Source organism: Hordeum vulgare, chromosome 2H (genome assembly GCF_904849725.1).
Source record: "Hordeum vulgare subsp. vulgare chromosome 2H, MorexV3_pseudomolecules_assembly, whole genome shotgun sequence".
NCBI lineage: Eukaryota > Viridiplantae > Streptophyta > Magnoliopsida > Poales > Poaceae > Hordeum > Hordeum vulgare.
The window spans coordinates 489043378-489068738 of NC_058519.1; the positions used below are offsets into that span (position 1 = coordinate 489043378).

General features: G+C 42.8%; 1 protein-coding gene across 1 annotated transcript; it reads right to left on the reverse strand.

Moving 5' to 3' along the window:
• Positions 1–962: 962 nt before the first annotated feature.
• On the reverse strand, positions 963–7170 carry LOC123426792 (CLPTM1-like membrane protein cnrB). Its single transcript, XM_045110680.1, has 12 exons — positions 6865–7170; positions 5417–5563; positions 5209–5323; positions 5035–5126; positions 4808–4905; positions 4068–4105; positions 3582–3817; positions 3251–3344; positions 2967–3157; positions 1826–2045; positions 1532–1699; positions 963–1435 (listed from the first exon to the last, which is right to left on the reverse strand). The coding sequence occupies exons 1-12, from the start codon at positions 7072–7074 to the stop codon at positions 1251–1253; spliced, it is 1794 nt and encodes a 597-aa protein (XP_044966615.1). The 5' UTR covers positions 7075–7170; the 3' UTR covers positions 963–1250.
• Between the last annotated feature and the right edge of the window lie 18191 nt (positions 7171–25361).

The following is a 25361-nucleotide window of genomic DNA, read 5'->3' on the forward strand; positions in this document are numbered from 1 at the left end:
TTTTTGTTGCAAGCTTACACATCGGGGATGAGCGGCGACGAGCACGCCAGCGAGCTTCAGTCGTCCCAACTGGAGCCACAATGGTCTCAACAAGAGCTTCAACCGCAGGGTGCGGTTGTTGCACGGGGCACCAACAAGGCAACCGCCGAGCCGACAAGCTACTCCGGCGAGCGGCGACGAGCTGCTCCAGCAAGCAGGAGGCTCGGGGAGGAAGGGCAATCGGACGGGAAGGAGATGCAGAGGAGTTCGTGGGAGCAGAGGAGTTCGTGGGAGCGAGGAAGAAGACGACCGATCCCAATGCGAACCGTTTTTCCCGATGCGAACGCGTGCGAGATCCAACAGTCATGGTGCTTTCGTGCCGGTCTCATTCAATGGCCCGCGGGCGACCGGACGAATGTTTTAGGCCGGCGCAGATCACTCCCCTTCAAAGTTTCAGAGACATTCTTTTTCACTTTGAAGTTTTTTTGAAAGCTGTTTCACTTTGAACTTAGCTCAGTGGTTGGTGGCTCATCGCCTCATCCGCTAACAATCGAGATAAAATGGAAGCAAACTATGGGCTGGGTCCGTCGGCCGTCGAAAAGACTATGCATGCCATGGGAGATCTGCACAACGCTGGGAGATACACATGCGAGGCGGGCACTACGGGGAAGGAGGCCGAGGTCGGCCACCCTTGCTACACGAGGCGACCTCCGCCGCGCAATCCGTCTCCACTCTCCACCCACATCTAGGAGGGAGTACCTCATCCACACGGATCTATCAGCTCGCCCTCTTCTCATCAATCCACACCATCAGCGATACGCCTTGTCCTCAGCTGCAGTCAACTCCATGTCGTGTCACTTGTCACTGCACACAGGTCCAGGGACATTCCCTCGGCCTCCTGTACCCTGTACAAGACACCAAATCTGAATAATGGCGACCGCACTACGGCCAAAAAGCATGCCATGGCAAAACCAACTAGGCACTGGCGTGAATGATATTTTTCCAGCAGGCAAAACTTATACATCAACATCCTCAAGGTCCATCTAGAAATAGCTGTTGCTAAGCATAGAAAAACAAACCCAAACAAATAAACAGTAATGGCAACAAGACTGTATTGTGTCAACGCGCCCAATCTGAACCTGTTACATCCTTCTTTCTTTTAACAGTCAGCAACGCGTGAAGCTGTTGTGTCCAGCGTCGAATTCGGCACACGGAAAATTTGTGCCCGGTGGCCCAAACAGCCAGTGCTGGCTAGATGCATGTGTTTAGGCTCACTTTGTCTTCTTGTCCTCTGTGCTCGTCTCAGCCTTGGCCTCGATCTGTTGGGCTGCCGCTGCTCCTTCCACAGTTTGGGGTGCTGCCGGTTCGTCTTCCCCTCCGAAACCGAATTCATTGACACGCTTCTTGTCAACTGGGTACACCCACCTCTGGTAGAGGTATATCAAGAAGATAACATCTGCATAGCAACAGGAAGTGCTCAGTAATGAATGCTATGTCTAAAGACAGGATGGAATGCTGGGGGGCCATCAGTAATGATGATAGTTCAGCTTACCATCTCTGAAAACCGAGAGACGATGCAACCATGGCATCTTAATCACAAATGCAAACAGATCATCAATTATAGTGTTAAGGAACTTGTAGGTCATTTGTCTCCATGGCATATGAGCAACGGACTTCAGCTTGTAGTTGATAAATAATTGTGGGCACATCATAATAAAACCTGAAAAGCGTAAAGGCCGTATACATAAGTATCATTGCTAATTCCGTTTCCAAAAAAAAGTACCATTGCTAATTTGCCTAGTGAATCGCACAAAATACGTGAAACGGTGTTGAAGGAATTACTCACCAAACATGTAAACACAACTTGTGAGGGAAGAGAGTATCCACGAGTACCAGCTCTTGTGTTTTTCATACTTGAGTGAATAGATAGCAAAGCCAGCCATAAGGAACAGAAGGACATAGGTAAGGTACTTCATTGCAAGCGCATCATACTCCTTAGTCTTATTCTGTGCGTATGACTCACGGTCCCGGAATCTCAACATGGGAATCTTTCCACTTCTATCAATCTGGAATCAAGTATAGAGAGATTGTGACAAATTGTTCCAACAGAGAAAAACTCAGTGCAACATATTTCTATATCATCAAGCTTTGTGAGAAAAGAATAACTTGTCATAAACTTGACCTCACGGTAGAGAATAATACCCTGCTTCGACAATATATGTATACTTTGACTATCAAAGTCAAGGAACAGTGATGGGATAGTCCTGAGCTAACTGTACAAGGTCATGATTCTGGATCACCAAGACATGGGTTTAAATAAGTGCACCTAGGCAAATGCACAAAACAAGCACTAATCCAGTATTGCAAATTTGCAACTGAATGATGAGAAAGAAATTCAAGTACTACATAATTTGTTACTTCATACATTCACCCATGAGCTTCATTATTTCAATCGAGTCTAGCTCTTCGTTCCATGTTTAAAGTACTCCCTTGTCCCAAAATTCTTGTCTTAGATTTGTCTAAATACGGATGTATCTAGTCACGTTTTAGTGTTAGATACATCCGTATCTAGACAAATCTAAGACAAGAATCTTGGGAGGGACCCTCCGTTCCCCAAAATAAGTATCTCAACTTTATACTAGCTCTAGTACTACAAAATTGTACTAAGCTTAAGCCACTTATTTTGGGACGGAGGGAGTAATATTTACTTTCAGATGAAGACAAACTAGGATCAGGTAGTTCCATCTAGTGCATACTCCCTCCGTCCCAAAATTCTTGTCTTAGGTTTGTCTAAAAATGAATGTATCCAAATACTAAAACATGACTAGATACATTAATATATAGACAAATGTAAGACAAGAATTTTGGGACGGAGGGAGTATTACTCATGCCAAGCGACTGGCTCTGTTTGTATGCTTGTAAGAAGATACTAACAGAACATGATAATACAATGGCCATAATGGATAAAAGTGTCATAAATGGCTTACCTCAACATGCATCGCTTTTCCTATCTTCCAAAATTCAATGCACACACCAACTCCAGAGCTAGCAAGAATCATCCATGATGTATCATTGTCAAGCAGGTACAGAAATATAATCAGCTGACAAATGAAGTTCAGAACAACAGATTTCGCTGAAAGACCTTCCATGGACTTGTTCTTATTCCAGAACTGGATATCTGATCAATGTCAAACAATCATAAACATAAATGGAGTTATTGTTGGGTTATACTCATTTTCATGGTATTAAATAAAACATGCTGTGCACGTACCATTCTTGAAAGCCAGGAAATCGAACAGAGAGTGGAACAGAGATACAATCATGGTCAAGCCCAGTAGATATGGATTCCCTTCAAGGAAAACCCTCTGCAAAAGCAGTCCAAGGTCAGTGAAACATCCTAAAAAGCAAATCTGACCAACACAGTGGGCATATAACAGAAGCAACCATTTCCAAGGAACTCGAACTAAAAATGCATATACTTGGCATCTCACAAAAGAAAGGGGTGTAAGGGACATCATCTCCACACACAACAAAATAGAACAAGTCATATCCCCAAAAAAAGGCAGAGTCTGAACGGGCAACAGTTGAAAACATCCATATACCTTGAGCTCATCAGCCTCGCCTTCAAGCATACTTCCATAACTACGATGAACTTGGAAAGACTGCTCAATCTGTAGAAATAATTGCCACTTGGTCATGCTAATAGGACTAACTTCAAGGTTCAAGGTCAGCTCCTTCACAGTCTCGTTGAGTGCTGTCAATTTGTCCCTCAACAGCCAAAATTCATTGAAGAATACAGTTGGATAGTAGCTGTTTGTAGTTGGATCCACATTCAAAACTGCATATATATGGTCAAGGAAACACCGACCCATCCCTCACTACAAGCAAATGCTAATCTTTAAAAGATAGTATTTCAAACAATAAATTAGGTTCATCAGAAACGTCATCTTCAAGTCTATAAAATTGATTAAGTATAAGAAAAACAAAGTATGGAGTGGTATATAATACGCGTGTGTCCATAGTAAATTCATAGCTAAAACAAGATAAAAAAGATAACATCACACTTAATTGTTACAGTTGAAGGATACATGGAGCAACATTTGGAGGAATGTTGTTTTGGGGATACCTGCGAAATAAAATGGTCAAATGTCAATTGAAAGTTTGGAGGACAGATGAACAGCAACGAATAACTAAAGTCATGAAACTAAAAGGAAACAATTGTGCAGTTGCTACATGGTTAATATGAATCTGAGACGAGGATCCACATATATCAAAATTAACAAAAAAGATCTAAAATAACAGCCAACACATAATTATCTAGCAGCAGTTTCAGAAGAATCTTAAGCACAAACGATCGCACAGTATAGCAGTGCCAGTTTGTGATTAGCATCCAGTGAAAAATAGTTTTCTGCGTGCAGATTGCACTTTGGCATGTATGGAAGAGTGTCTGCCCTTATACAGAAAAAAAAGTCTCCCAAGTCAAACTTCTTTACATTTGAAGAAGTCTACAGAAAAACGTGCTAACATGCACAACCACGACGTCAAATATACATAGTATGAAAATATATTTTATGACGAAACTAATTAAACTAATTTGTTGTTGTCGATGTTGATATATTTGTTCTAGACTTGATGTAAAGAAGTTTGAATTAGGACAAAGCTAGAACTTCAAATCAATTGGAATGGAGGGGGTACTGACTGATATTTCAAAAGGAAAGTAAAAGGTACAGTATAATCACACCAATGGGATTACAATGCAAAATGCATAAACAATAGTTCCAAGCATATACAAGCAGAAATGAGAAACATAGTTTGATCTTGTGCATACCGTGTGAAGTCATCAACAAGATTTATTGTCACATTTGGTTTCCAATAAGCAATATATTCAACTGGGCCCTCCTCTTTGTCGTCGGATTCTTTGTTCTCCTGCAGAAATCAAATATGGTCTTCTGTTAATTGCTTTTTCATGGGAGGTCTTCTGTGTTTCCGGGAGATAATCTATACTATAAATTTTTAGTCCATACTGTCCCAACAATAAAGAATCAAATTAATGACCTTAGGAGGTAGCTTTTCCTCAGACTCATCTGAATCTCCAAGCAAGCTCTTCTTATGACCAGCTTTTGATTTCCGCAAGTATGCCACAATAGCTAAACAGGTATAATACAGTGAGTATTTCATAAGAACATGCATTCACTAAAAAAAGACGGTTGAGATGAACAGGAAACTTACGATGTGTCCTTCCAAATGCAGATTTTTGCTCATATTCAGGATCAGTAGGGTCCACAGGGTAACCCGAACGAGAGAAATAAACATGAGCATACAAAGAGCCATTGTGCTTGAGAGCCTATATATGGCAAGTTGCATCAACCGAAAATTAGGTAATCCAACAAAATATAACCATAACATAATTTGCAGATTGCAGCAAATAGTATTCTACCTCAGTTGGATAGTATGTCAATGTGTGTGTTCGGGTACTGGTAGGCGCCCAGACTGCATATGGTATGTTTGTTTCATGCCAGATGAGTGCATCCTCATTACCAAAGTCGCTAAATTTATCATTCTCCGATAAATACATCCACATATCCTGCAGCAACATAACCATCATTAAATTTGTGTTTCAGGAAAACGCAAATGGGCGAGACTTAAAGACTAGTGCTTCATGCATGCACCGTGACCGTGCCACCTCCGAACTGTCATAAAATTTGGGTGGCGCTACTGAGGAATTTAATAAATCCAGTAACGTCCTTCTGCTTCACGGGTGCCATAAATTTCCTAAAAATACCAAATAGATAAATTTGGCAAGATAACAAAATCGGGCCAAATTTAAGGGGGGGGTTGTCTTCAACTTAATTTACTGAAAACAGGTATACTACATAGCAACCTTCCTGATTTTTAATTATCTTACTAGGTAGACCTGCATAAGACATTACCACATGCCACTGAACCAGCGATTTGACAAAAAATGGTTTTACACCTACTCAATCAAATATTTGAAGCAATTTGATACACCAAGTTACAAGCTCGGTGTGCGCGCATAAACACCAGAAAATAACTTCCCTGCCAAAATAAACAAAGTGACAATGTACCAAATAAATTATAAATTTGGCTTTATCTCGAGGAATACCTAGTCCAGACAACCTCACCAAACTCTACATGACAAACCCGTAACGAGACGTTATCCATGCAACAGTGTGATGTTTTCGGTTTCATTACGGACATACAGTACATTGCATACTGTGACGTCCTAAGCTTCATCATGGACAAACACTTCAAAGAACAACAGAAATAGTGTTTAAACATCAGTCATCTTCACAACTCACTCAATAGTGAACCAGCTAGACTGCATAAACCAAAATTGTTGAGATCCTTGGCGTATCTTTTATTTTTCCCTTGCATACTCTACTAGTTCTGAACAACTAAGAACGCCCTCAGCCTCCTCAGAGATCTTAGAACATCCAACTAACATGTGTGTCTTTCTTTTCACAGTACATCAAACGCAATGATGTGGAGCATCACTATGATCTGCTTGTTTTAGAACACAAACGTGGCATACTTGTTCGACAGCCTCCAACAGGCCCACATACAACAGTGCCTTCGCATAAAACCGACTAAATCAGCTACGCGGATTATAATAATCAGCACATATACACCCTCTGGCATATTATATTAAGAAAAAGAAAAGTTCGAGATCACAGTAAAAAAAATCTGATAAGATCGCTGCACAATTTTCGCCCAGGAGCAAGCAGAACCCAACCGCACTGCATGAGCGCGAAGCCCCCCACCTTCACTGACCCTAATAATAAACCGCTCTAAAACCGCCATAGAAACCTAATACGCCTCCTCTGCCCAAAATCGAAGTATCTGGGGGTTGGGGGGCGTTCTCACCATTGGCTCTCCCTTCTGAAAGAGGTTGGACATGAGCAACCCCGGCTCCGTGGGGGCGCGCTTGGGGCCGAAGAACTTGGACGCGAAGTACCAGAACACGGCCATCCGCAGGATGCCGGCGAGGCTCTGGCCCAGGCCGCCTCCCTGCCGCCCAGCCGGGGCCTGCCCCTGCGGCTGCGCCGCGACGGCGGCGGCAGCCGGCTGCGACATGGCCGCCGGCGAGTTGGATCGGGGCGAGGAGGGGGGAGGAGCCGCCGAGATGCGATGGGAACAAGAGTTCTTTCTGGAGGAGTTGTCTGTGATTGATTCTCCGGGGATTTAAGCGGGGGGCGTGGTTTTACGATAAATTTATAGGTTTCTTTTGCATATACAGACGTGTATTGTTGATGAATTGAGCCTCAAGTCCCTGCTCGTGCGGACGCCGGACTGCTCTGGTTTCGCTACTTTCAGAGACGTAATTTCTGGGAACTTCGGGGGTCCTGTAGGTAAAAAGGTGGATGATGCTGGGATTTGCGCAACGAGGCTAGTTGCCGTCTTTAGAGGAGGCAAATTGTTAGGTGTACCCGAGTCAAGGAATCAGCAAGATATTTTCTGTTTTGATTGACAAACATCAAATAGTACATCTCTTCGAGCGTCAACTACTCACTACGTGAACAAGAGACTAAGATTGGTGAATTCAACGAAGTACATTGATATCGACGTGAATGTCGTATTCACCAAAACATGAATGTGCATTAACGGGATAGGCAGGATATATATCCTAGAGCTTAATATATTTTATATTTTTTATCATCCAATAATTTCATTAGAACCACATGTTTTAGACCTATTGCATACTTCGCAGTTTTATGATTACAAATAAATACAAAAGATCATGCCTTCTCCGCACATGGCATTCATTCTTGTTGTATTTACTATTCAACTCAAGGTCACACAAAAAGGCCCAAAAATTCCATGAAGCAACAAGCAATAAAAGAGTGTACCGGCTAGATTCTTGCTCATTATTGTGTCTAAATCCTAAAATTTTCCAACTAAAAATGTAATTTGCCTCATAAAACAAGAAAATTGTATGAAAGAGAACGTATTCCCGGCCCTAAACAGTCAGGCAACAACTCAATCCAACCGTTGCCTCTGCTTTCTTCTCTAATCCAGATGACCCTCTATCGCCCTGAAGGGGCACGCGGGAGGCGATCCATATCTAGCCATAGTCGCCCTCGCGTGATTTCTATGTTGTCATTGTCATCGGTGTTGCTACAATAGTGATGGGTCATCAATCTCGATGGTGTGGCTCCCTCCCAACGATGTCGTGCCTTCCGAGGATGACTCAATGGTGTAGTAAGAGATTAAAAAAAGACGATGACGAGCGGAGATGAAGGCTCCAACGAAAGCCTACGTCGGGGTGGTTGCGGTGGATAAGTCTGCCACGATTGCGGATGAATTATCCCGCAAAGATAAAGTCACTTCATGGATGTATGCATAAACCGTGCTTGGTTTTCTTATTTATACCTATTAATAAAGTGAGAAGTTTTTCTGCCCTCTACGTGACACCCCGATTCAGAGAACCAAAGGCCCTCGTGTTCTAGCCCAGAGATCTATGTCTTGTGAAACATGACTATAGCTTGGTACAGATAAACCATGATTTATTAGAGTACTCAAATGGTACACGAACTACCGGATCATGATCATTGATTATGTCCGGTCGTGATCGTTGGTGTTGCAAAGAACCGGAATCCGGTCGACTTTGATAAAATTATCGGGAATAAAGAAATCTATGTGATGTTGAGATGACTTTCAATGCTTTCGTTACACCAAGAAATAAGATCTAAATCACTCAAAAATGATCGTTTTGAAGATGTTCTTCCTCTCTTTTTTATCCCGATATTACCTATAGCCCCCAAGCTTCGAGTTTATCAGTTAATGATGACTTGGTGCTCCGCGTAGCAAAATATTTTGACTTTTTAGTTGTTGGGGAACGTTGCATAGGAAACAAAAAAAATTCTACGCACACGAAGACCTATCATGGTGATGTTCATCTACGAGAGGGAGATCGGATCCACATACCCTTGTAGATCGCTAAGCGGGAAGCGTTAAGAAACGCGGTTGATGTAGTGGAACAGCTTCGTGATTCAAATCACCGTCATCCCACGATCCGTCCCGATCTAGTACCGAACAGACGGCACCTCCGCCTTCAGCACACGTACAGCTCGATGACGATCTCCGCCTTCTTGATCCAACAAGAGAAACGGGGAAGTAGATGAGTTCTCCGGCAGCGTGACGGCGCGCCGGTGATGGTGATGATCTATTCCTGCAAGGCTCCGCCCGAGCTCCGCAGAAAACCGATCTAGAGGAAGAACTACAAAGTAGAGGTTTAGGGTTGCACGTGGTAAAGTTGTGTCTCAAAAACCCTAAAACCTCTAGTATATATAGGAGGAGGGGAGGGGCTAGCCTTGGGGCTCAAGAGAGCCCCGAGGGCGTCGGCCGAGTGGAGGAGGAGGGACTCCAACTCCAATTCGGTTTGGGAAGGAGGAGTCCCTTCCTTCCTTCCCACCTCCCTCTTTTTTTTCTCCTTTGATTTTTCCCTTAACCGAAATAGCCCTATTAGGCTGGCCTCACCAGCCCACCAAGGGCTGGTGCGCCACCCATGGACTATTAGGTTCTCTCCCGGGTGGGTGGTTGATGACCCACAAGTATAGGGGATCAATCATAGTCCTTTCGATAAGTAAGAGTGTCGAACCCAACGAGGAGCAGAAGGATTTGACAAGTGATTTTAAGCAAGGAAAAATCTGCACGCACTGAAATTGTCGGTAACAAGTGATTGTGTGGTGAGATGATTCGTAGCAAGCAACAAGTAACAAAAGTAGCAACGGTGCAGCAAAGTGGCCCAATCCCTTTGTAGCAAGGGACAAGCCTTGACAAAGTCTTATAGGAGGAAAAACGCTCCCGAGGACACACGGGAATTTCTGTCATGCTAGTTTCATCATGTTCATATGATTCGCGTTCGTTACTTTGATAGTTTGATATGTGGGTGGACCGGCGCTTGGGTACTGCCCTTACTTGGACAAGCATCCCACTTATGATTAACCCCTCTCGCAAGCATCCGCAACTACGAAAGAAGAATTAAGACAAAGTCTAACCATAGCATTAAACTAGTGGATCCAAATCAGCCCCTCACGAAGCAACGCATAAACTAGGGTTTAAGCTTCTGTCACTCTAGCAACCCATCATCTACTTACTACTTCCCAATGCCTTCCTCTAGGCCCAAATAATGGTGAAGTGTTATGTAGTCGACATTCACATAACATCACTAGAGGAAAAACAACATACAATATATCAAAATACCAAACGAATACCAAATTCACATGACTATTATTAGCATGACTTATCCCATGTCCTCAGGAACAAAAGTAACTACTCACAAAGCATAATAATATTCATGACCAGAGAGGTACTGAGTAGCATCAAGGATCTGAACATAAACTCTTCCACCAAATAATCCAACTAGCATCAACTACAAAGAGTAATCAACACTACTAGCAACCTTACAAGTACCAATTGGAGTCGCGAGACGGAGATTGGTTACAAGTGATGAACTAGGGTTTGGAGATGAGATGGTGCTGATGAAGATGTTTATGGCGACGAATCCCTTCCGGTGAGAGGAGTGTTGGTGATGACGATGGCGACGATTTCCCCCTCCGGGAGGGAAGTTTCCCCGGCAGGATCGTCCTGCCGGAGCTCTAGATTGGTTTTGCTCAAGTTCCGCCTCGTGGCGGCGGCGAAACCACGAAAAAGCTCCTCTGTGATTTTTTTTTTCTGGACGAAACCCTCCATATAGCAAAAGAGGGGGCCAGTGGGCCAGTGGGCTGCCCACAAGCCCCCATGGCGCGGCCTGGGGGGGTGGCCGCGCCGTGCAGGCTTGTGGGCACCCCCTGGTGCCCCTCTGGCACTTCTTCGGCCGAGTATTTTTATAAATTGGGAAAAAATCCCCGTTGATTTTCACGACGATTGGAGTTGCGCAGAATAGGTATCTCAACTTTGCTCCACTTTCAGGCCAGAATTCCAGTTGCCGGTATTCTCCCTCTTCATGTAAACCTTGCAAAACAAGAGAGAAAAGGCATAAGAATAGTACCGTGAAGTGAAATAACAGCCAAAGAAGAGATAAATATCAACATGAAAACATGATGCAAAATGGACGTATCAACTCCCCCAAGCTTAGACCTCGCTTGTCCTCAAGCGAAAGCCTAGCTCAATAAATATGTCCACATGTTTAGGGGGAGAGGTGTCGACAAAACAAGATACGAACATGCATGCATCATGATCAAGATCAGAACAACAATACCAACATATAATTTCTCATGCTAAAGTGATAATTCCTTCACAAAGTAAAGCATGGATCAAGAACCTTACCGAGAAGTAACAAGCGATAGCCTTTAGTCATTGAAGCAATTGCAATTTATCACAACATCAGAAAGAGTCAAATAAGAGCTTGTAAAGCAAATCCACATACTCAATCATTCTTTCGTTCTCTACAATTGTTACAACTCATGTGGTACTCATGAGATCAAAGTTTCAGCTGGACACAGAGAAAGATAGGGGCTTATAGTTTTGCCTCCCAACTGCTTACCTCAAGGGTAATGTCAACAATAATAATTCATGAATGCCTACCTCCAAGTTGACATATAAATATAGATCTTTCCCAAGCATGTGAAGGCAAAACAAGGAATTGGTGAAGATCACCATGACTCTTTCAGGGGCAAAAAGTAAAGGTACAAGATAGGCCCTTCGCAGAGGAAAGTAGAGGTTGTCATGCGCTTTTGAGGTTTGTATGTGTGTCCTCTTAGTGCGGAGGAACGTCACTTTATATTGCCTCCTGTGATAAAGAACTTTATTATGCAGTCTGTCGCTTTTATGTCTTCCTCATCACAGGTTCGTACAAAGCTTATTTTCCACACACTAATAGATCATACATATTAGAGAGAAATTTTTATTGCTTGCACCGATGACAACTTACTTGAAGGATCTTATTCAATCCATAGGTAGGTATGGTGGACTCACATGGCAAAACTGGGTTGATGGTTTATGGATGCACAAGTAGTATGTCTACTTGGTGCGGGAGTTTTGGCTAATATGAGGTGGAAGCAATCGTCACATGCTAAGGGATCTCTAATCATATAACATTGTTCGGAGCCAAGCAAACACAATTCATTATGTTGTCTTCCTTGTCCAACATCTACTTCTAGGCATGCAATAGTTTAGTGAGTGTTCACAATCATAGATGGTGTCAGAGATGATATATTTATATGTGAACCTCTCCTTCTTTATCACTTCCTATTAATTGAAACAATGACCAAGGTCTACGTTTGCCTACCCTCAACAAGTTTCAATCCTCATTCTTTTTATATGTGAAGCCACCACTTCCCACAAGATCATTACATGATCTTTCATGCTTTTGTTCTATTCTCACTCTTTTGATCATGGCAAGAGGCAAAGCCCTTCAACTAAGACACTCTTTATTATATGGCTCACGAGCAAGAATACATTGGGGGTGACACAAAGCAAAACTCAAGACTAAAACACTAAGACTTTTAAACTACTAGAGAAAAAGAAAACTGAAAAGGAAAACTAAAGCAGAGGTAAAGGCAAAAGATGTGATGGTGATACGATACCGGGGCAACTCCCCCAAGCTTGGCACAAGCCAAGGGGATTGCCCATACCAATGCTCAGTTGTCTTCCTTTGGTGGTGAAGGTGGAGGAGTTGTTGAAGCGGTCTTGAGCTTGTCTAATTTCCACTTGAGCATAAAGTTCTGCTCCCTCAGATCATCATTTTCCTCCTCCAGCTTCAACACTCTTTGGCATAGCTCCTGTTTACTCTCCTGCAAGAAACGAGAAGGGATAAACAAGGTCTTAGGCTTCTTCCTTGAGTCAGGGAGGCTCGACTTCTTGAACTCCACATGTGTGCGTCCAGGTTGAGGTAGAGGAGCCTCCTCTTCATCGGAACTTGTTTGTTCCTTCCCCTTGGGATCATAGTCTTCTTCCTCATCAGTGGTCCAGCCATATGGATCAAAAAACCCATAGACCTTGGGGTTAGCAAGGTAATCAACCACATAGCTCTCCCCCTTTGTATACTAAGAAGACATCTTGACCAAGATCTGCGGCAGAAAATAGGCTCGAAACGAAAAACAAAGGAAATATGCGTGATGTAGGGGTCAGACCAAACGGAAGTATATATAATGATTTTTTCCAGACCAGAAGGAGTACCCCGTAGGAAAACGGAATCCGGGAGGCGCACGAGGTGGCCACAAGACCTCACGGCACGGCCAGGGGGTGGGCCCGCGCTGTGCAGGCTTGTCTCCTCCTCGCGCACTTTCCGGACTACTTCCAATTTTTGTATTTTTTCAAATATTCCAAAACGGAGAAAATTTTCCTATTGGAAAAGTTTTGGACTCTGTTTTCTTACCGAATCACATACCTCTTCGTTTTCGGAGTCTGAAACTGGTTGATAAATGTCCCTTAGGTATTCTTCGGGAGTTATGGTATTGATGATATTGCTTTCAACATTTATGGGAGTACCTGAGATATAATGCTTGATTCTCTGCCCATTTACCATCTCGGACAGTTACCTTCCGTATTGTTGATCTTGATAGCACCGGAACGATATACTTCCTCAACAACATAGGGACCTTCCCATTTAGAGAGAAGCTTGCCTGCAAAGAATCTTAAACGAGAGTTATATAGCAAGACACAATCACCTACATTGAACTCACGCTTTTGTATCCTCTTATCATGCCACCTCTTAACCTTCTCTTTGAACAGCTTGGCATTCTCATATGTGTGAGTTCTCCACTCATCAAGCGAGCTAATATCAAATAACCTCTTCTCACCGGCAAGTTTGAAATCAAAGTTGAGCTCTTTGATTGCCCAATAAGCTTTATGCTCTAGCTCAAGAGGTAAATGACATGCTTTCCCATACACCATTTTGTACGGAGACATGCCCATGGGATTCTTATAGGCAGTTCTATAAGCCCACAGTGCATCATCGACCTTCTTAGACCAATTCTTTCTAGACCTGTTGACAGTCTTTTGCAGAATCAGTTTAATCTCTCTATTACTTAGCTCTACTTGACCACTGGACTGAGGGTGATAAGGAGATGCAATTCTATGGTTGACATCGTACTTAGCAAGAGTTTTACGGAAAGCACCATGAATGAAGTGTGAACCACCGTCGGTCATCAGATATCTAGGGACTCCAAATCTAGGGAAGATAACTTCTTTCAGCATCTTGATAGAGGTGTTGTGATCAGCACTACTAGTGGGGATAGCTTCTACCCACTTAGTGACGTAATCAACAGCAACTAAGATGTGAGTGTACCCATTGGATTTTGGAAAATGTCCCATATAATCAAAGCCCCAAACATCAAATGGTTCAATGACAAGTGAATAGTTCATAGGCATTTCCTGACGTTTGCTAATATTACCTATTCTTTGACATTCGTCACACGACAAGACAAACTTACGGGAATCCTTTAAGAGAGTGGGCCAATAGAAACCTGGTTGCAATATCTTGTGTGCAGTTCTATCTCCCACATGGTGTCCTCCGTAGGCCTCGGAGTGACACTTCTGTAGGATCTGTCCCTGTTCATGTTCAGGTACACAACGTCTAATAACACCATCTACTCCTTCCTTATAAAGGTGAGGATCATCCCAAAAGTAATGTCTCAAGTCAAAGAAGAATTTCTTCTTTTCCTGGTACGTGAAACTAGGTGGTATGTATTTGGCAACGATATAGTTCGCATAATCAGCATACCACGGTGCACTACGTGAAGCATTGATGACACTCAATTGCTCATCGGGAAAGCTATCATCAATAGGTTGTGGGTCATCAAGAACGTTCTCCAACCTAGACAAGTTATCTGCTACTGGGTTATCAGCACCCTTTTTGTCGACAACATGCAAATCAAATTCTTGTAGCAAGAGAACCCATATGATAAGTCTAGGTTTAGCGTCCTTCTTCTACATGAGGTACTTAATAGCAGCGTGATCAGTGTGAATAATGACTTTGGAATCAACTATGTAAGACATGAACTTTTCACACGCAAACACGACTGCTAAAAACTCCTTCTCCGTAGTAGCATAGTTTCTCTGGGCACTATCTAGAGTTTTACTAGCGTAGTGAATAACATTCAACTTCTTATCAACTCTTTGCCCTAGAACAACATCAACAACATAATCACTAGCGTTGCACATGATCTCAAAAGGTAAGTTCCAATCAGGTGGTTGAACAATAAGTGCAATTATCAAAGCCCTCTTAAGTATTTCGAAGGCTTCCTCACAATCATCGTCAAAGACAAAAGGAATATCCTTTTGCAAGAGATTGGTAAGAGGCCTAGAAATCTTATTGAAGTCTTTAATGAACCTTCTATAGAAACCAGCATGACCAAGGAAACTTCTTATACCCTTGATATCTGTGGGGTATGGCATTTTCTCGATTGCATCAACCTTAGCCTTATCGACTTCAATACCTCTTTCGGAAATTTTATGTCCTAAGACGATGCCTTCATTAACCATAAAGTGGCACTTCTCCCAATTCAAGACAAGATTGGTGTCTTTACATCTCTTTAAGACTCTGATCTAGGTTGCTGAGGCAATCATCAAAGGAAGACCCGTAAACGGAGAAGTCGTCCATGAAAACCTCAACAATCTTTTCACAAAAGTCAGAGAATATAGCCATCATACATCTTTGAAAGGTGGCAGGTGCATTACACAAGCCAAAAGGCATACATCTATAAGCTAAGGTACCGAAAGGGCAGGTGAAAGTGGTTTTCTCCTGATCAGATTGTGCAACTGGTATTTGGGAGAAACCTGAATAACCGTCTAGAAAGCAAAAGTGCATGTGTTTGGATAGCCTTTCTAGCATTTGGTCGATAAAAGGCAGAGGGTAATGATCTTACCTAGTGGCCTTATTCAATTTCCTAAAATCAATCAGCATCCTATAGCCAGTAATAATCCTCTGTGGGATCAATTCATCCTTATCATTAGGGAGAACGATAATGCCTCCTTCCTTAGGAACGCAATGCACCAGACTCACCCAATCGTCGTGAGCAACAGGATAGATAATACCCGCTTCCAGGAGCTTTAGTATTTCTTTTCTTACGACCTCTTTCATCTTAGGATTTAATCTCCTTTGAAGATCAACAACTGGTTTGAATTCAGGATCAGTTTTGATCTTGTGCTGGCATAGAGTGGGACTAATGCCCTTAAGATCATCAAGAGTATATCCAATAGCAACACGATGCTTCCTCAAAGTTTTTAGTAACTTCTTTTCTTCATGCTCTGAGAGGCTAGCACTAATTATAACAGGATATATCTCCTTTTCATCAAGATAGGCACACTTAAGAGTATCAGGCAACTATTTAAGCTCGAACACAGGATCACCCTTTGGTGGAGGTGGATCCCCAAGCAGTTCAACAGGCAAGTTATTCTTAAGGATAGGATATTGTTCTAAGACAACTCTATCTATCTCATCCCTTTCATCCATATGCATATCATTTTCATGCTCAAGAAAGTATTGCTCTAAGGGATCAGTAGGAGGTACGGCAATAGAGGCTAAGGCAATAGTTTCATCCCTACTAGGCAACTCCTTTTCATGAGGTTGTCTACCAAACTTGGAGAAATTGAACTCATGTGACACGCCTTCAAAGCCAACAGTGACAGTTTGCTTCTCACAATCAATATGAGCATTGACAGTATTGAGAAAAGGTATACCAAATATGAAGGGACAAAAGCTATCTTGTGCGGTAGCAAGAACGAGGAAATTAGCAGGATACTTCGTTTTACCACACAAGACTTCAACATCCCTAACAATTCCCACAGGGCAGATAGTATCTCTATTGGCAAGCTGAATAGTGACATCTATAGGTTCTATCTCAACAGATGCAATCTCATCTTTGATTTCATCGTATAAGGATTGAGGTATTGCACTAACACTAGCACCCACGTCACATAAGCCATGATAACAATGATCTCCTATCTTAACAGAAACCACAGGCATGCCAACAACATGCCTATGTTTGTCTCTAACGTGAGGTTTAGCAATTCTACCAGCATCTTCACATAAGTGAATATTATGTCCCTCAACATCGTCAGACAAAAGATCTTTGATAATAGCAATGCTAGGTTCAACTCTAATTTGCTCAGGGGGTGTAGGTGTTCTAATATAGCCTCTACGTATCACAGTTGAAGCTTTAGAATGATCTTTATGCTAACAGGGAAAGGTGGTTTCTCAATGTAAGCACTCGGAACAACAGGATCATTATAGGCAATGACTTTCTCTTCAACTGGAGTGGGTTTAACTACATTGACTTCTAAAGGAGGATGATATTTGAACCACTTCTCTTTGGGGAGATCAGTATGAGCAGCAAATGATTCACACAATGAAGTTACTATCTCAGAGTCAAGTCCATACTTAGCGCTAAAGTCACTAAAGTTATTTGTCTCAACAAAGGATTTAACGCAATCAAAAGTGAAATGCATACCTGACTCCTTACCTTCTTCAAGCTCCCAATCTTCAGAGTTGCGTTTAATTCTCTCCAATAAATTCCACTTGAAGTCAATATCTCTCTTCATAAAAGAACCGATACAAGAAGTGTCAAGCATGGTGCGATCATCATGAGAAAGCCGAGCATAGAAGTTCTGAATGATAATTTCTCTCGAGAGCTCATGATTGGGGCATGAATATAGCATTGATTTAAGCCTCCCCCAAGCTTGAGCGATGCTTTCTCTGTCACGAGGCCAAAAATTGTAAATATAGTTTCGATCACGATGTACTAAATGCATAGGATAAAACTTTTGATGAAATTCCAATTTCAACCGATTGTAGTCCCATGATCCAGTATCATCACATAGCCTATACCATGTAAACGCCTTATCCTTCAAAGATAAAGGAAAGACCTTCTTCTTGACCTCATCCTCGGGCACACCCGCAAGCTTAAATAAACCACAAACTTCATCTACATAGATCAGATGCAAGTCTGGATGTGATGTTCCATCTCCTGTAAAAGGATTAGCCAACAGTTTCTCAAGCATACCCGAAGGAAATTCAAAGCAAATATTTTCAGTAGGTGCAGCAGGTTGAGGAGCAACTATTTGTGCTTCCGTTCGAGGTGAAGATACCCCGAACAAGCCCCTCAAAGGATTAGTATCCATAGTGACAAGTGACAATAAATTTCAGCACACTATATGAATGTTTCCTTACCAATTTCCACTTACCAAAGGCGCTTGACTCCCCGGCAACGGTGCGAGAAAAGAGTCTTGATGACCCACAAGTATAGGGGATCAATCGTAGTCCTTTCTATAAATAAGAGTGTCGAACCCAACGAGGAGCAGAAGGATCTGACAAGTGGTTTTCAGCAAGGAAAAATCTGCACGCACTGAAATTGTTGGTAACAAGTGATTGTGTGGTGAGATGATTCGTAGTAAGCAACAAGTAACAAAAGTAGCAACGGTGCAGAAAAGTGGCCCAATACCTTTGTAGCAAGGGACAAGCCTGGACAAAGTCTTATAGGAGGAAAAACGCTCCCGAGGACACACGGGAATTTCTGTCATGCTAGTTTCATCATGTTCATATGATTCACGTTCGTTACTTTGATAGTTTGATATGTGGGTGGACCGGCGCTTGGGTACTGCCCTTACTTGGACAAGCATCCCACTTATGATTAACCCCTCTCGCAAGCATCCGCAGCTACGAAAGAAGAATTAAGACAAAGTCTAACCATATCATTAAACTAGTGGATCCAAATCAGTCCCTTACGAAGCAACGCATAAACTAGGGTTTAAGCTTCTGTCACTCTAGCAACCCATCATCTACTTACTACTTCCCAATGCCTTCCTCTAGGCCCAAATAATGGTGAAGTGTTATGTAGTCGACGTTCACATAACACCACTAGAGGAAAAACAAAATACAACATATCAAAATACCGAACGAATACCAAATTCACATGACTATTATTAGCATGACTTATCCCATGTCCTCAGGAACAAAAGTAACTACTCACAAAGCATAATCATATTCATGATCAGAGAGGTAATGAGTAGCATCAAGGATCTGAACATAAACTCTTCCACCAAATAATCCAACTAGCATCAACTACAAAGAGTAATCAACACTACTAGCAACCTTCAAGTACCAATCGGAGTCGCGAGACGGAGATTGGTTACAAGTGATTAACTAGGGTTTGGAGATGAGATGGTGCTGATGGAGATGTTGATGGTGACGAGTCGCCTCCGATGAGAGGAGTGTTGGTGATGACGATGACGATGATTTCCCCCTCCGGGAGGGAAGTTTCCCCGGCAGGATCGTCCTGCCGGAGCTCTAGATTGGTTCTGCTCAAGTTCTGCCTCATGGCGGCGGCGAAACCACAAAAAAGCTCCTCTGTGATTTTTTTCCGGACGAAACCCTCCATATAGAAAAAGAGGGGGCCAGTGGGCTGCCCACAAGCCCCCATGGCGCGGCCTGGGGGGGGGGGGTGGCTGCGCCGTGCAGGCTTGTGGGCACCCCCTGGTGCCCCTCTGGCACTTCTTCGGCCCAGTATTTTTGATAAATTGGGAAGAAATCCTAGTTGATTTTCACGGCGGTTGGAGTTGTGCAGAATAGGTATCTCAACTTTGCTCCACTTTCAGGCCAGAATTCCAGTTGCCGGTATTTTCCCTCTTCATGTAAACCTTGCAAAATAAGAGAGAAAAGGTATAAGAATAGTACCGTGAAGTGAAATAACAGCCAAAGAAGAGATAAATATCAACATGAAAACATGATGCAAAATGGACGTATCAGTGGTCCCCTCCCAGTAAAAACCCGGAACCCATTCGTCACTCCCGGTACACTGCGGGCAATGCTCGAAATCTTTTCGGAGGCCAAATGAAACAATCTTATATATCAATCTTTGTTTCCGGACCATTCTGGAAACCCTCATGACGTCCGTGATCTCATCCGGGACTCCGAACAAACCTTCGGTCACCAACACCTATAACTCAACTATACCGAAACGTCACCGAACCTTAAGTGTGCAGACCCTGCGGGTTTGAGAACTATGCAGACATGACCTGAGACACTTCCCAGTCAATATCCAACAGCTGGACCTGGATGTCCATATTGGATCCTACATATTCTACGAAGATCTTACCGGTTGAACCTTTGTGCCAAGGATTCATATAATCCCGTATACCGTTCCCTTTGTCCTTCGGTATGTTACTTGCCTGAGATTTGATCGTCGGTATCCCTATACCTATTTCAATCTCGTTACTCGTAAGTCTCTTTGCTCGTTTCGTAACACAAGATCCCATGACTAACACTTTAGTCACATTGCTTGCAAGGCTTATATACGATGCTGTATTGCCGAGTGGCCCCCCACATACCTCTCTGTCACACGGAGTGACAAATCCCAGTCTTGATCCATGCTAACTCAACGGACACCTTCGGAGATACCTGTAGAGCACCTTTATAGTGACCCACTAACGTTGCGACATTTGATACACATAAGGTATTCCTCGGGTGTCAGTGAGTTACATGATCTCATGGTCATAGGAATGAATACTTGACACGCAGAAAACAATAGCAACAAAATGACACGATCACATGCTACGTTCATAGTTTGGGTCTTGTCCATCACATCATTCTCCCAATGATGTGATCCAGTCATCAAGTGACAACACTTGCATATGGTTAGAAAACCTTAACCATCCTAGATCAACTGGCTAGTCAACTAGAGACTTACTAGGGACATAGTTTTGTCTATATATCCACACATGCATTTATGTTTTCATTCAATACAATTATAGCATGGATAATAAACGATTATCTTGAAACAGGAAATATAATAATAACTATTTTATTATTGCCTCTAGGGCATATTTCCAACAGTCTCCCACTTGACTAAAGTCAATAATCTAGTCTCACATCGCTATGCAATTTACATTGGAATGAATCTAACACCCATACAGTTCTGGTGTTGGTCATGCTTCGCTCGTGGATGAGGTTTAGTCAGTGGATCTGCAACATTCAGATCCGTGTGCACTTTGCAAATATTTACGTCATCTCATTCGACATAGTCGCGGATGAGGTTGAAGCGCCGTTTGATGTGTCTGGTCTTCTTGTGAAACCTTGGTTCCTTGGCTAGAGCAATGGCACCAGTGTTGTCACAGAACAGAGTTATTGGATTTAGTGTGCTCGGCACAACTCCAAGATCCGTCATGAACTGCTTCATCCAGACACCCTCCTTAGTCGCCTCCGAGGCAGCCATGTACTCCGCTTCACATGTAGAATCTGCTACGATGCTTTGCTTGGAACTGCACCAGCTTGCCGCACCCCCATTAAGAATAAATACGTATCTGGCTTGAGACTTAGTCATCCGGATCAGTGTCAAAGCTTGCATCGACGTAACCCTTTACGACGAGCTCTTGGTCACCTCCATAAACGAGAAACATTTTCTTAGTCCTTTTCAGGTACTTTAGATATTCTTGACCGCCGCTCAGTGTTCCACTCCTAGATCACTTTGAAACCTGCCTGCCATACTTATGGCCAGGCTGACGTCCGGTCTTGTGCACAACATTTCATACATGATAGACCCTATGGTTGAAGCATAGGGGATAGTACTCATCTTTTCTCTATCTTCTGCAGTTACTGGACACTGAGTATTACTCAACTTTATACCTTGTAAGACTGGCAAGAACCCCTTCTTGGATTGCTCCATTTTGAACTTCTTCAAAACTTTATCAAGGTATGTGCTTTGTGAAAGTCCTATCAGGCGCCTCGATCTATCTCTATAGATCTTAATGCCTAATACGTAAGCAGCTTCTCCTAGGTCTTTCATTGAAAAACATTTGTTCAAGTAATCCTTTACGCTCTCCAAAACTCCACATTGTTTCCAATCAGCAATATGTCATCTACATATAATATTAGAAACGCTACAGAGCTCCCACTCACTTTCTTGTATATACAAGATTCTCCAACAACTTGTATAAACCCAAACGCCTTGATCACCTCATCAAAGCGTTTATTCCAATTCCGAGATGCTTGCACCAGTCCATAAATGGATCGCTGGAGTTTGCATACTTTGTTAGCATTCTTGGGTCGACAAAACCTTCGGGTTGCATCATATACAACTCTTCCTTAAGAAAACCATTAAGGAACGCCGTTTTGACATCCATCTGCCAGATTTCATAATCGAAAAATGCAGCTATTGCTAACATGATTCGGACGGACTTAAGCATCGCTACCGGTGAGAATGTCTCATCGTAGCCAACTCCTTGAACTTGTGAAAAACCTTTTGCCACAAGTCGAGCTTTATAAACAGTCATATTACTGTCCGCGTCCGTCTTCTTCTTAAAGAGTCATTTGTTCTGAATAGCCTTGCGACCTTCAGGTAATAGTTCCAAAGTCCACACTTTCTTTTCATACATAGATCCTATCTCAGATTTCATGGCCTCTAACCATTTATTGGAATCCTGGCCCACCATTGCTTCTTCATAATTTGCAGGCTCATTGTTGTCTAACAACATGATAGATAAGACATGATTTCCGCACCACTCAGGAGCAGTACGTGATCTTGTCGACCTGCGAGGTCCGATAGTAACTTGATCCAAAGCTTCATGATCATCATCATTAGCTTCCTCCTCAACTGGTGTTGCCTCAACAAAGATTTCCCTCTGCCCTGCGCCACCATCTTGAGGGAGCAGAGGTTCCAAAACCTCATCAAGTTCTATCTTCCTCCCACTCAATTCTTTTGAGAGAAACTCTTTCTCAAGTAAAGCCCAGTTCTTAGCAACAAACACTTTGCCCTCGGATCTGAGATAGAAAGTGTACCCAACTGTCTCTTTTGGATAACCTATGAAGACACACTTTTCCGCTTTGGGTTCCAGCTTTTCAGGCTGAATCTTTTTGACATAAGCATCGCATCCCCAAACTTTAAGAAACGACAACTTTGGCCTCTTGCCATGCCATAACTCATATGGTGTCGTCTCAATGGATTTTGATGGTGCCCTATTTAAAGTGAATGCAGTTGTCTCTAATGCATAACCCCAAAACAATAATGGCAAATCGGTAAGAGACACCATAGATCACACCATATCTAACAAAGTACGATTACGACGTCCATACACACCATTACGTTGTGGTGTTCCAGGCGGTGTCAACTGTGAAACGATTCCACGTTGTCTTAAGCGAGCACCAAACTCGAAACTCAGATATTCGCCCCCTCGATCAGATCGTAGGAACTTAATCTTCTTGCTACGATGATTTTCAACTTCATTCTGAAATTGCTTGAACTTTTCAGACGTTTCAGACTTGTGCTTCATCAAGTAGATATATCCATACCTACTCAAATCATCAGTGAAGGTGAGAAAATAACGATATCTGCCGCGCGCCTCCACACTCATTGGCTCGCACACATCGGTATGTATGATCTCCAACAAGTCACTTGCACGCTCCATTGTTCCGAAGAACGGAGTCTTAGTCATCTTGCCCATGAGGCATGGTTCGCACGTGTCAAGTGATTCAAAATCAAGTGACTCCAAAAGTCCATCAACATGGAGTTTCTTCATGCGCTTTACACCAATATGACCTAAGCGGCAATGCCACAAAAAGGTGGCGCTATCATTGTTAACTCTACATCTTGTGGTCTCAATGTTATGGATATGTGTGTCATCACAATCAAGATTCAATATGAACAAACCCCTCACATTTGGTGCATGACCATATAATATATTACTCATAAAAATGGAACAACCATTATCCTCTGACTTAAATGAGTAACCGTCTCGCAATAAACAAGATCCAGATATAATGTTCATGCTTAACGCAGGCACTAAATAACAATTATTTAGGTTCATAACTAATCCCGATGATAACTGAAGTGAGTGTTGGAAATATGCCCTAGAGGCAATAATAAATTAGCTGTTATTATATTTCTTTGTTCATGATAATCGCTTATTATCCATGCTATAATTGTATTGATTGGAAACACAAATACATGTGTGGATACATAGACAAAACACTGTTCCTAGTAAGCCTCTAGTTTACTAGCTCATTGATCAAAGATGGTCAAGGTTTCCTGACCATAGACAAGTGTTGTCACTTGATAATAGGATCCCATCATTGGGAGAATGATGTGATGGACAAGACCCAAACTATGAACGTAGCATGTGATCGTGTCATTTTGTTGCTATCGTTTTCTGCGTGTCAAGTATTCATTCCTATGACCATGAGATCGTGTAACTCACTGACACCGGAGAAATACCTTGTGTATATCAAACGTCACAATGTTAGTGGGTGACTATAAAGGTGTTCTACAGGTATCTTCGAAGGTGTGCGTTGAGTTAGAATGGATCAAGACTGGGATTTGTCACTCCGTGTGACGGAGAGGTATCTCGAGGCCTACTCGATAATACAACATCACATATAATCCTTGCAATCAATGTGACTCAAGTTTTAGTCACAGGATCTTGTATTACAGAACGAGTAAAGAGACTTGCCGGTAACGAGATTGAAATAGGTATAGGGATACCGACGATCAAATCTTGCGCAATTAACATATCGAAGGACAAAGGGAATGTTATACGGGGTTATATGAATCCTTGGCACAGAGGTTCAACCGATAAGATCTTCATAGAATATGTAGGATCCAATATGGACATCCAGGTCCCGCTATTGGTTATTGAGCGGGGAGTGTCTCATGTGATGTCTGCATAGTTCTCGAACCCGCAGGGTTTGCGCACTTAAGGTTCGGTGACGTTTCGGTATAGTTGAGTTATAGGTGTTGGTGACCGAAGGTTGTTCAGTGTCCTGGATGAGATCACGGACGTCACGAGGGTTTCCGGAATGGTCCGGAAACAAAGATTGATATATAGGATGGTTTCATTTGGTCTCTGAAAAGATTTTGGGCATTACCGTCAGTGTACCGGGAGTGACGAATGGGTTTCGGATCTTCACCGGGAGGGTCCCACCCACCCGAGATTGATCCTAGTGGACCAGGGGTGGGGGACCAACCCTTAGTGGTTTGGTGAGTCCATCCCAAGAGGGCCATGTTGGCTAGGAAGAAAACCAAAGCGAAAAGAAAAAAAGAAGAGGGAGGTGGGAAGGAAGAGGAGGACTCCTCCTTCCCCAAACCGAATTGGAGTTGGAGTCCTCCTCTCCACTTCGTCCGGCGCCCTAGGGGATCCCTTGAGGACAAGGCTAGCCCCTCCCCTCCTCCTATATATACTAGAGGTTTTACGGTTTTTGAGACACAACTTTGCCACATGCAACTCAAACCTATACCTCGTAGTTCTTCCTCTAGATCGATTTTCTGTAGAGCTCGGGCGGAGCCCTGCAGGAATAGATCATCACCATCACCAGCTCGTTGTAACGCTGCTGGAGAACTCATCTACTTCCCCGTATCTCTTGCTGGATCAAGAAGGCAGAGATCATCATCGAGCTGTACGTGTGGTGAACACGGAGGTGTCGTCCGTTCGGT

Excerpts from the sequence above, each read along its gene's own strand:
- LOC123426792 (XM_045110680.1), bottom strand. The coding sequence starts at position 7,074 with ATGTCGCAGCCGGCTGCCGCCGCCGTCGCGGCGCAGCCGCAGGGGCAG. Across the intron at positions 4,906-5,034 it reads AGGAAAAGCTACCTCCTAAG|GAGAACAAAGAATCCGACGA; the intron begins GTCATTAATTTG and ends TGATTTCTGCAG. Across the intron at positions 1,436-1,531 it reads TCTCTCGGTTTTCAGAGATG|ATGTTATCTTCTTGATATAC; the intron begins GTAAGCTGAACT and ends GTTGCTATGCAG.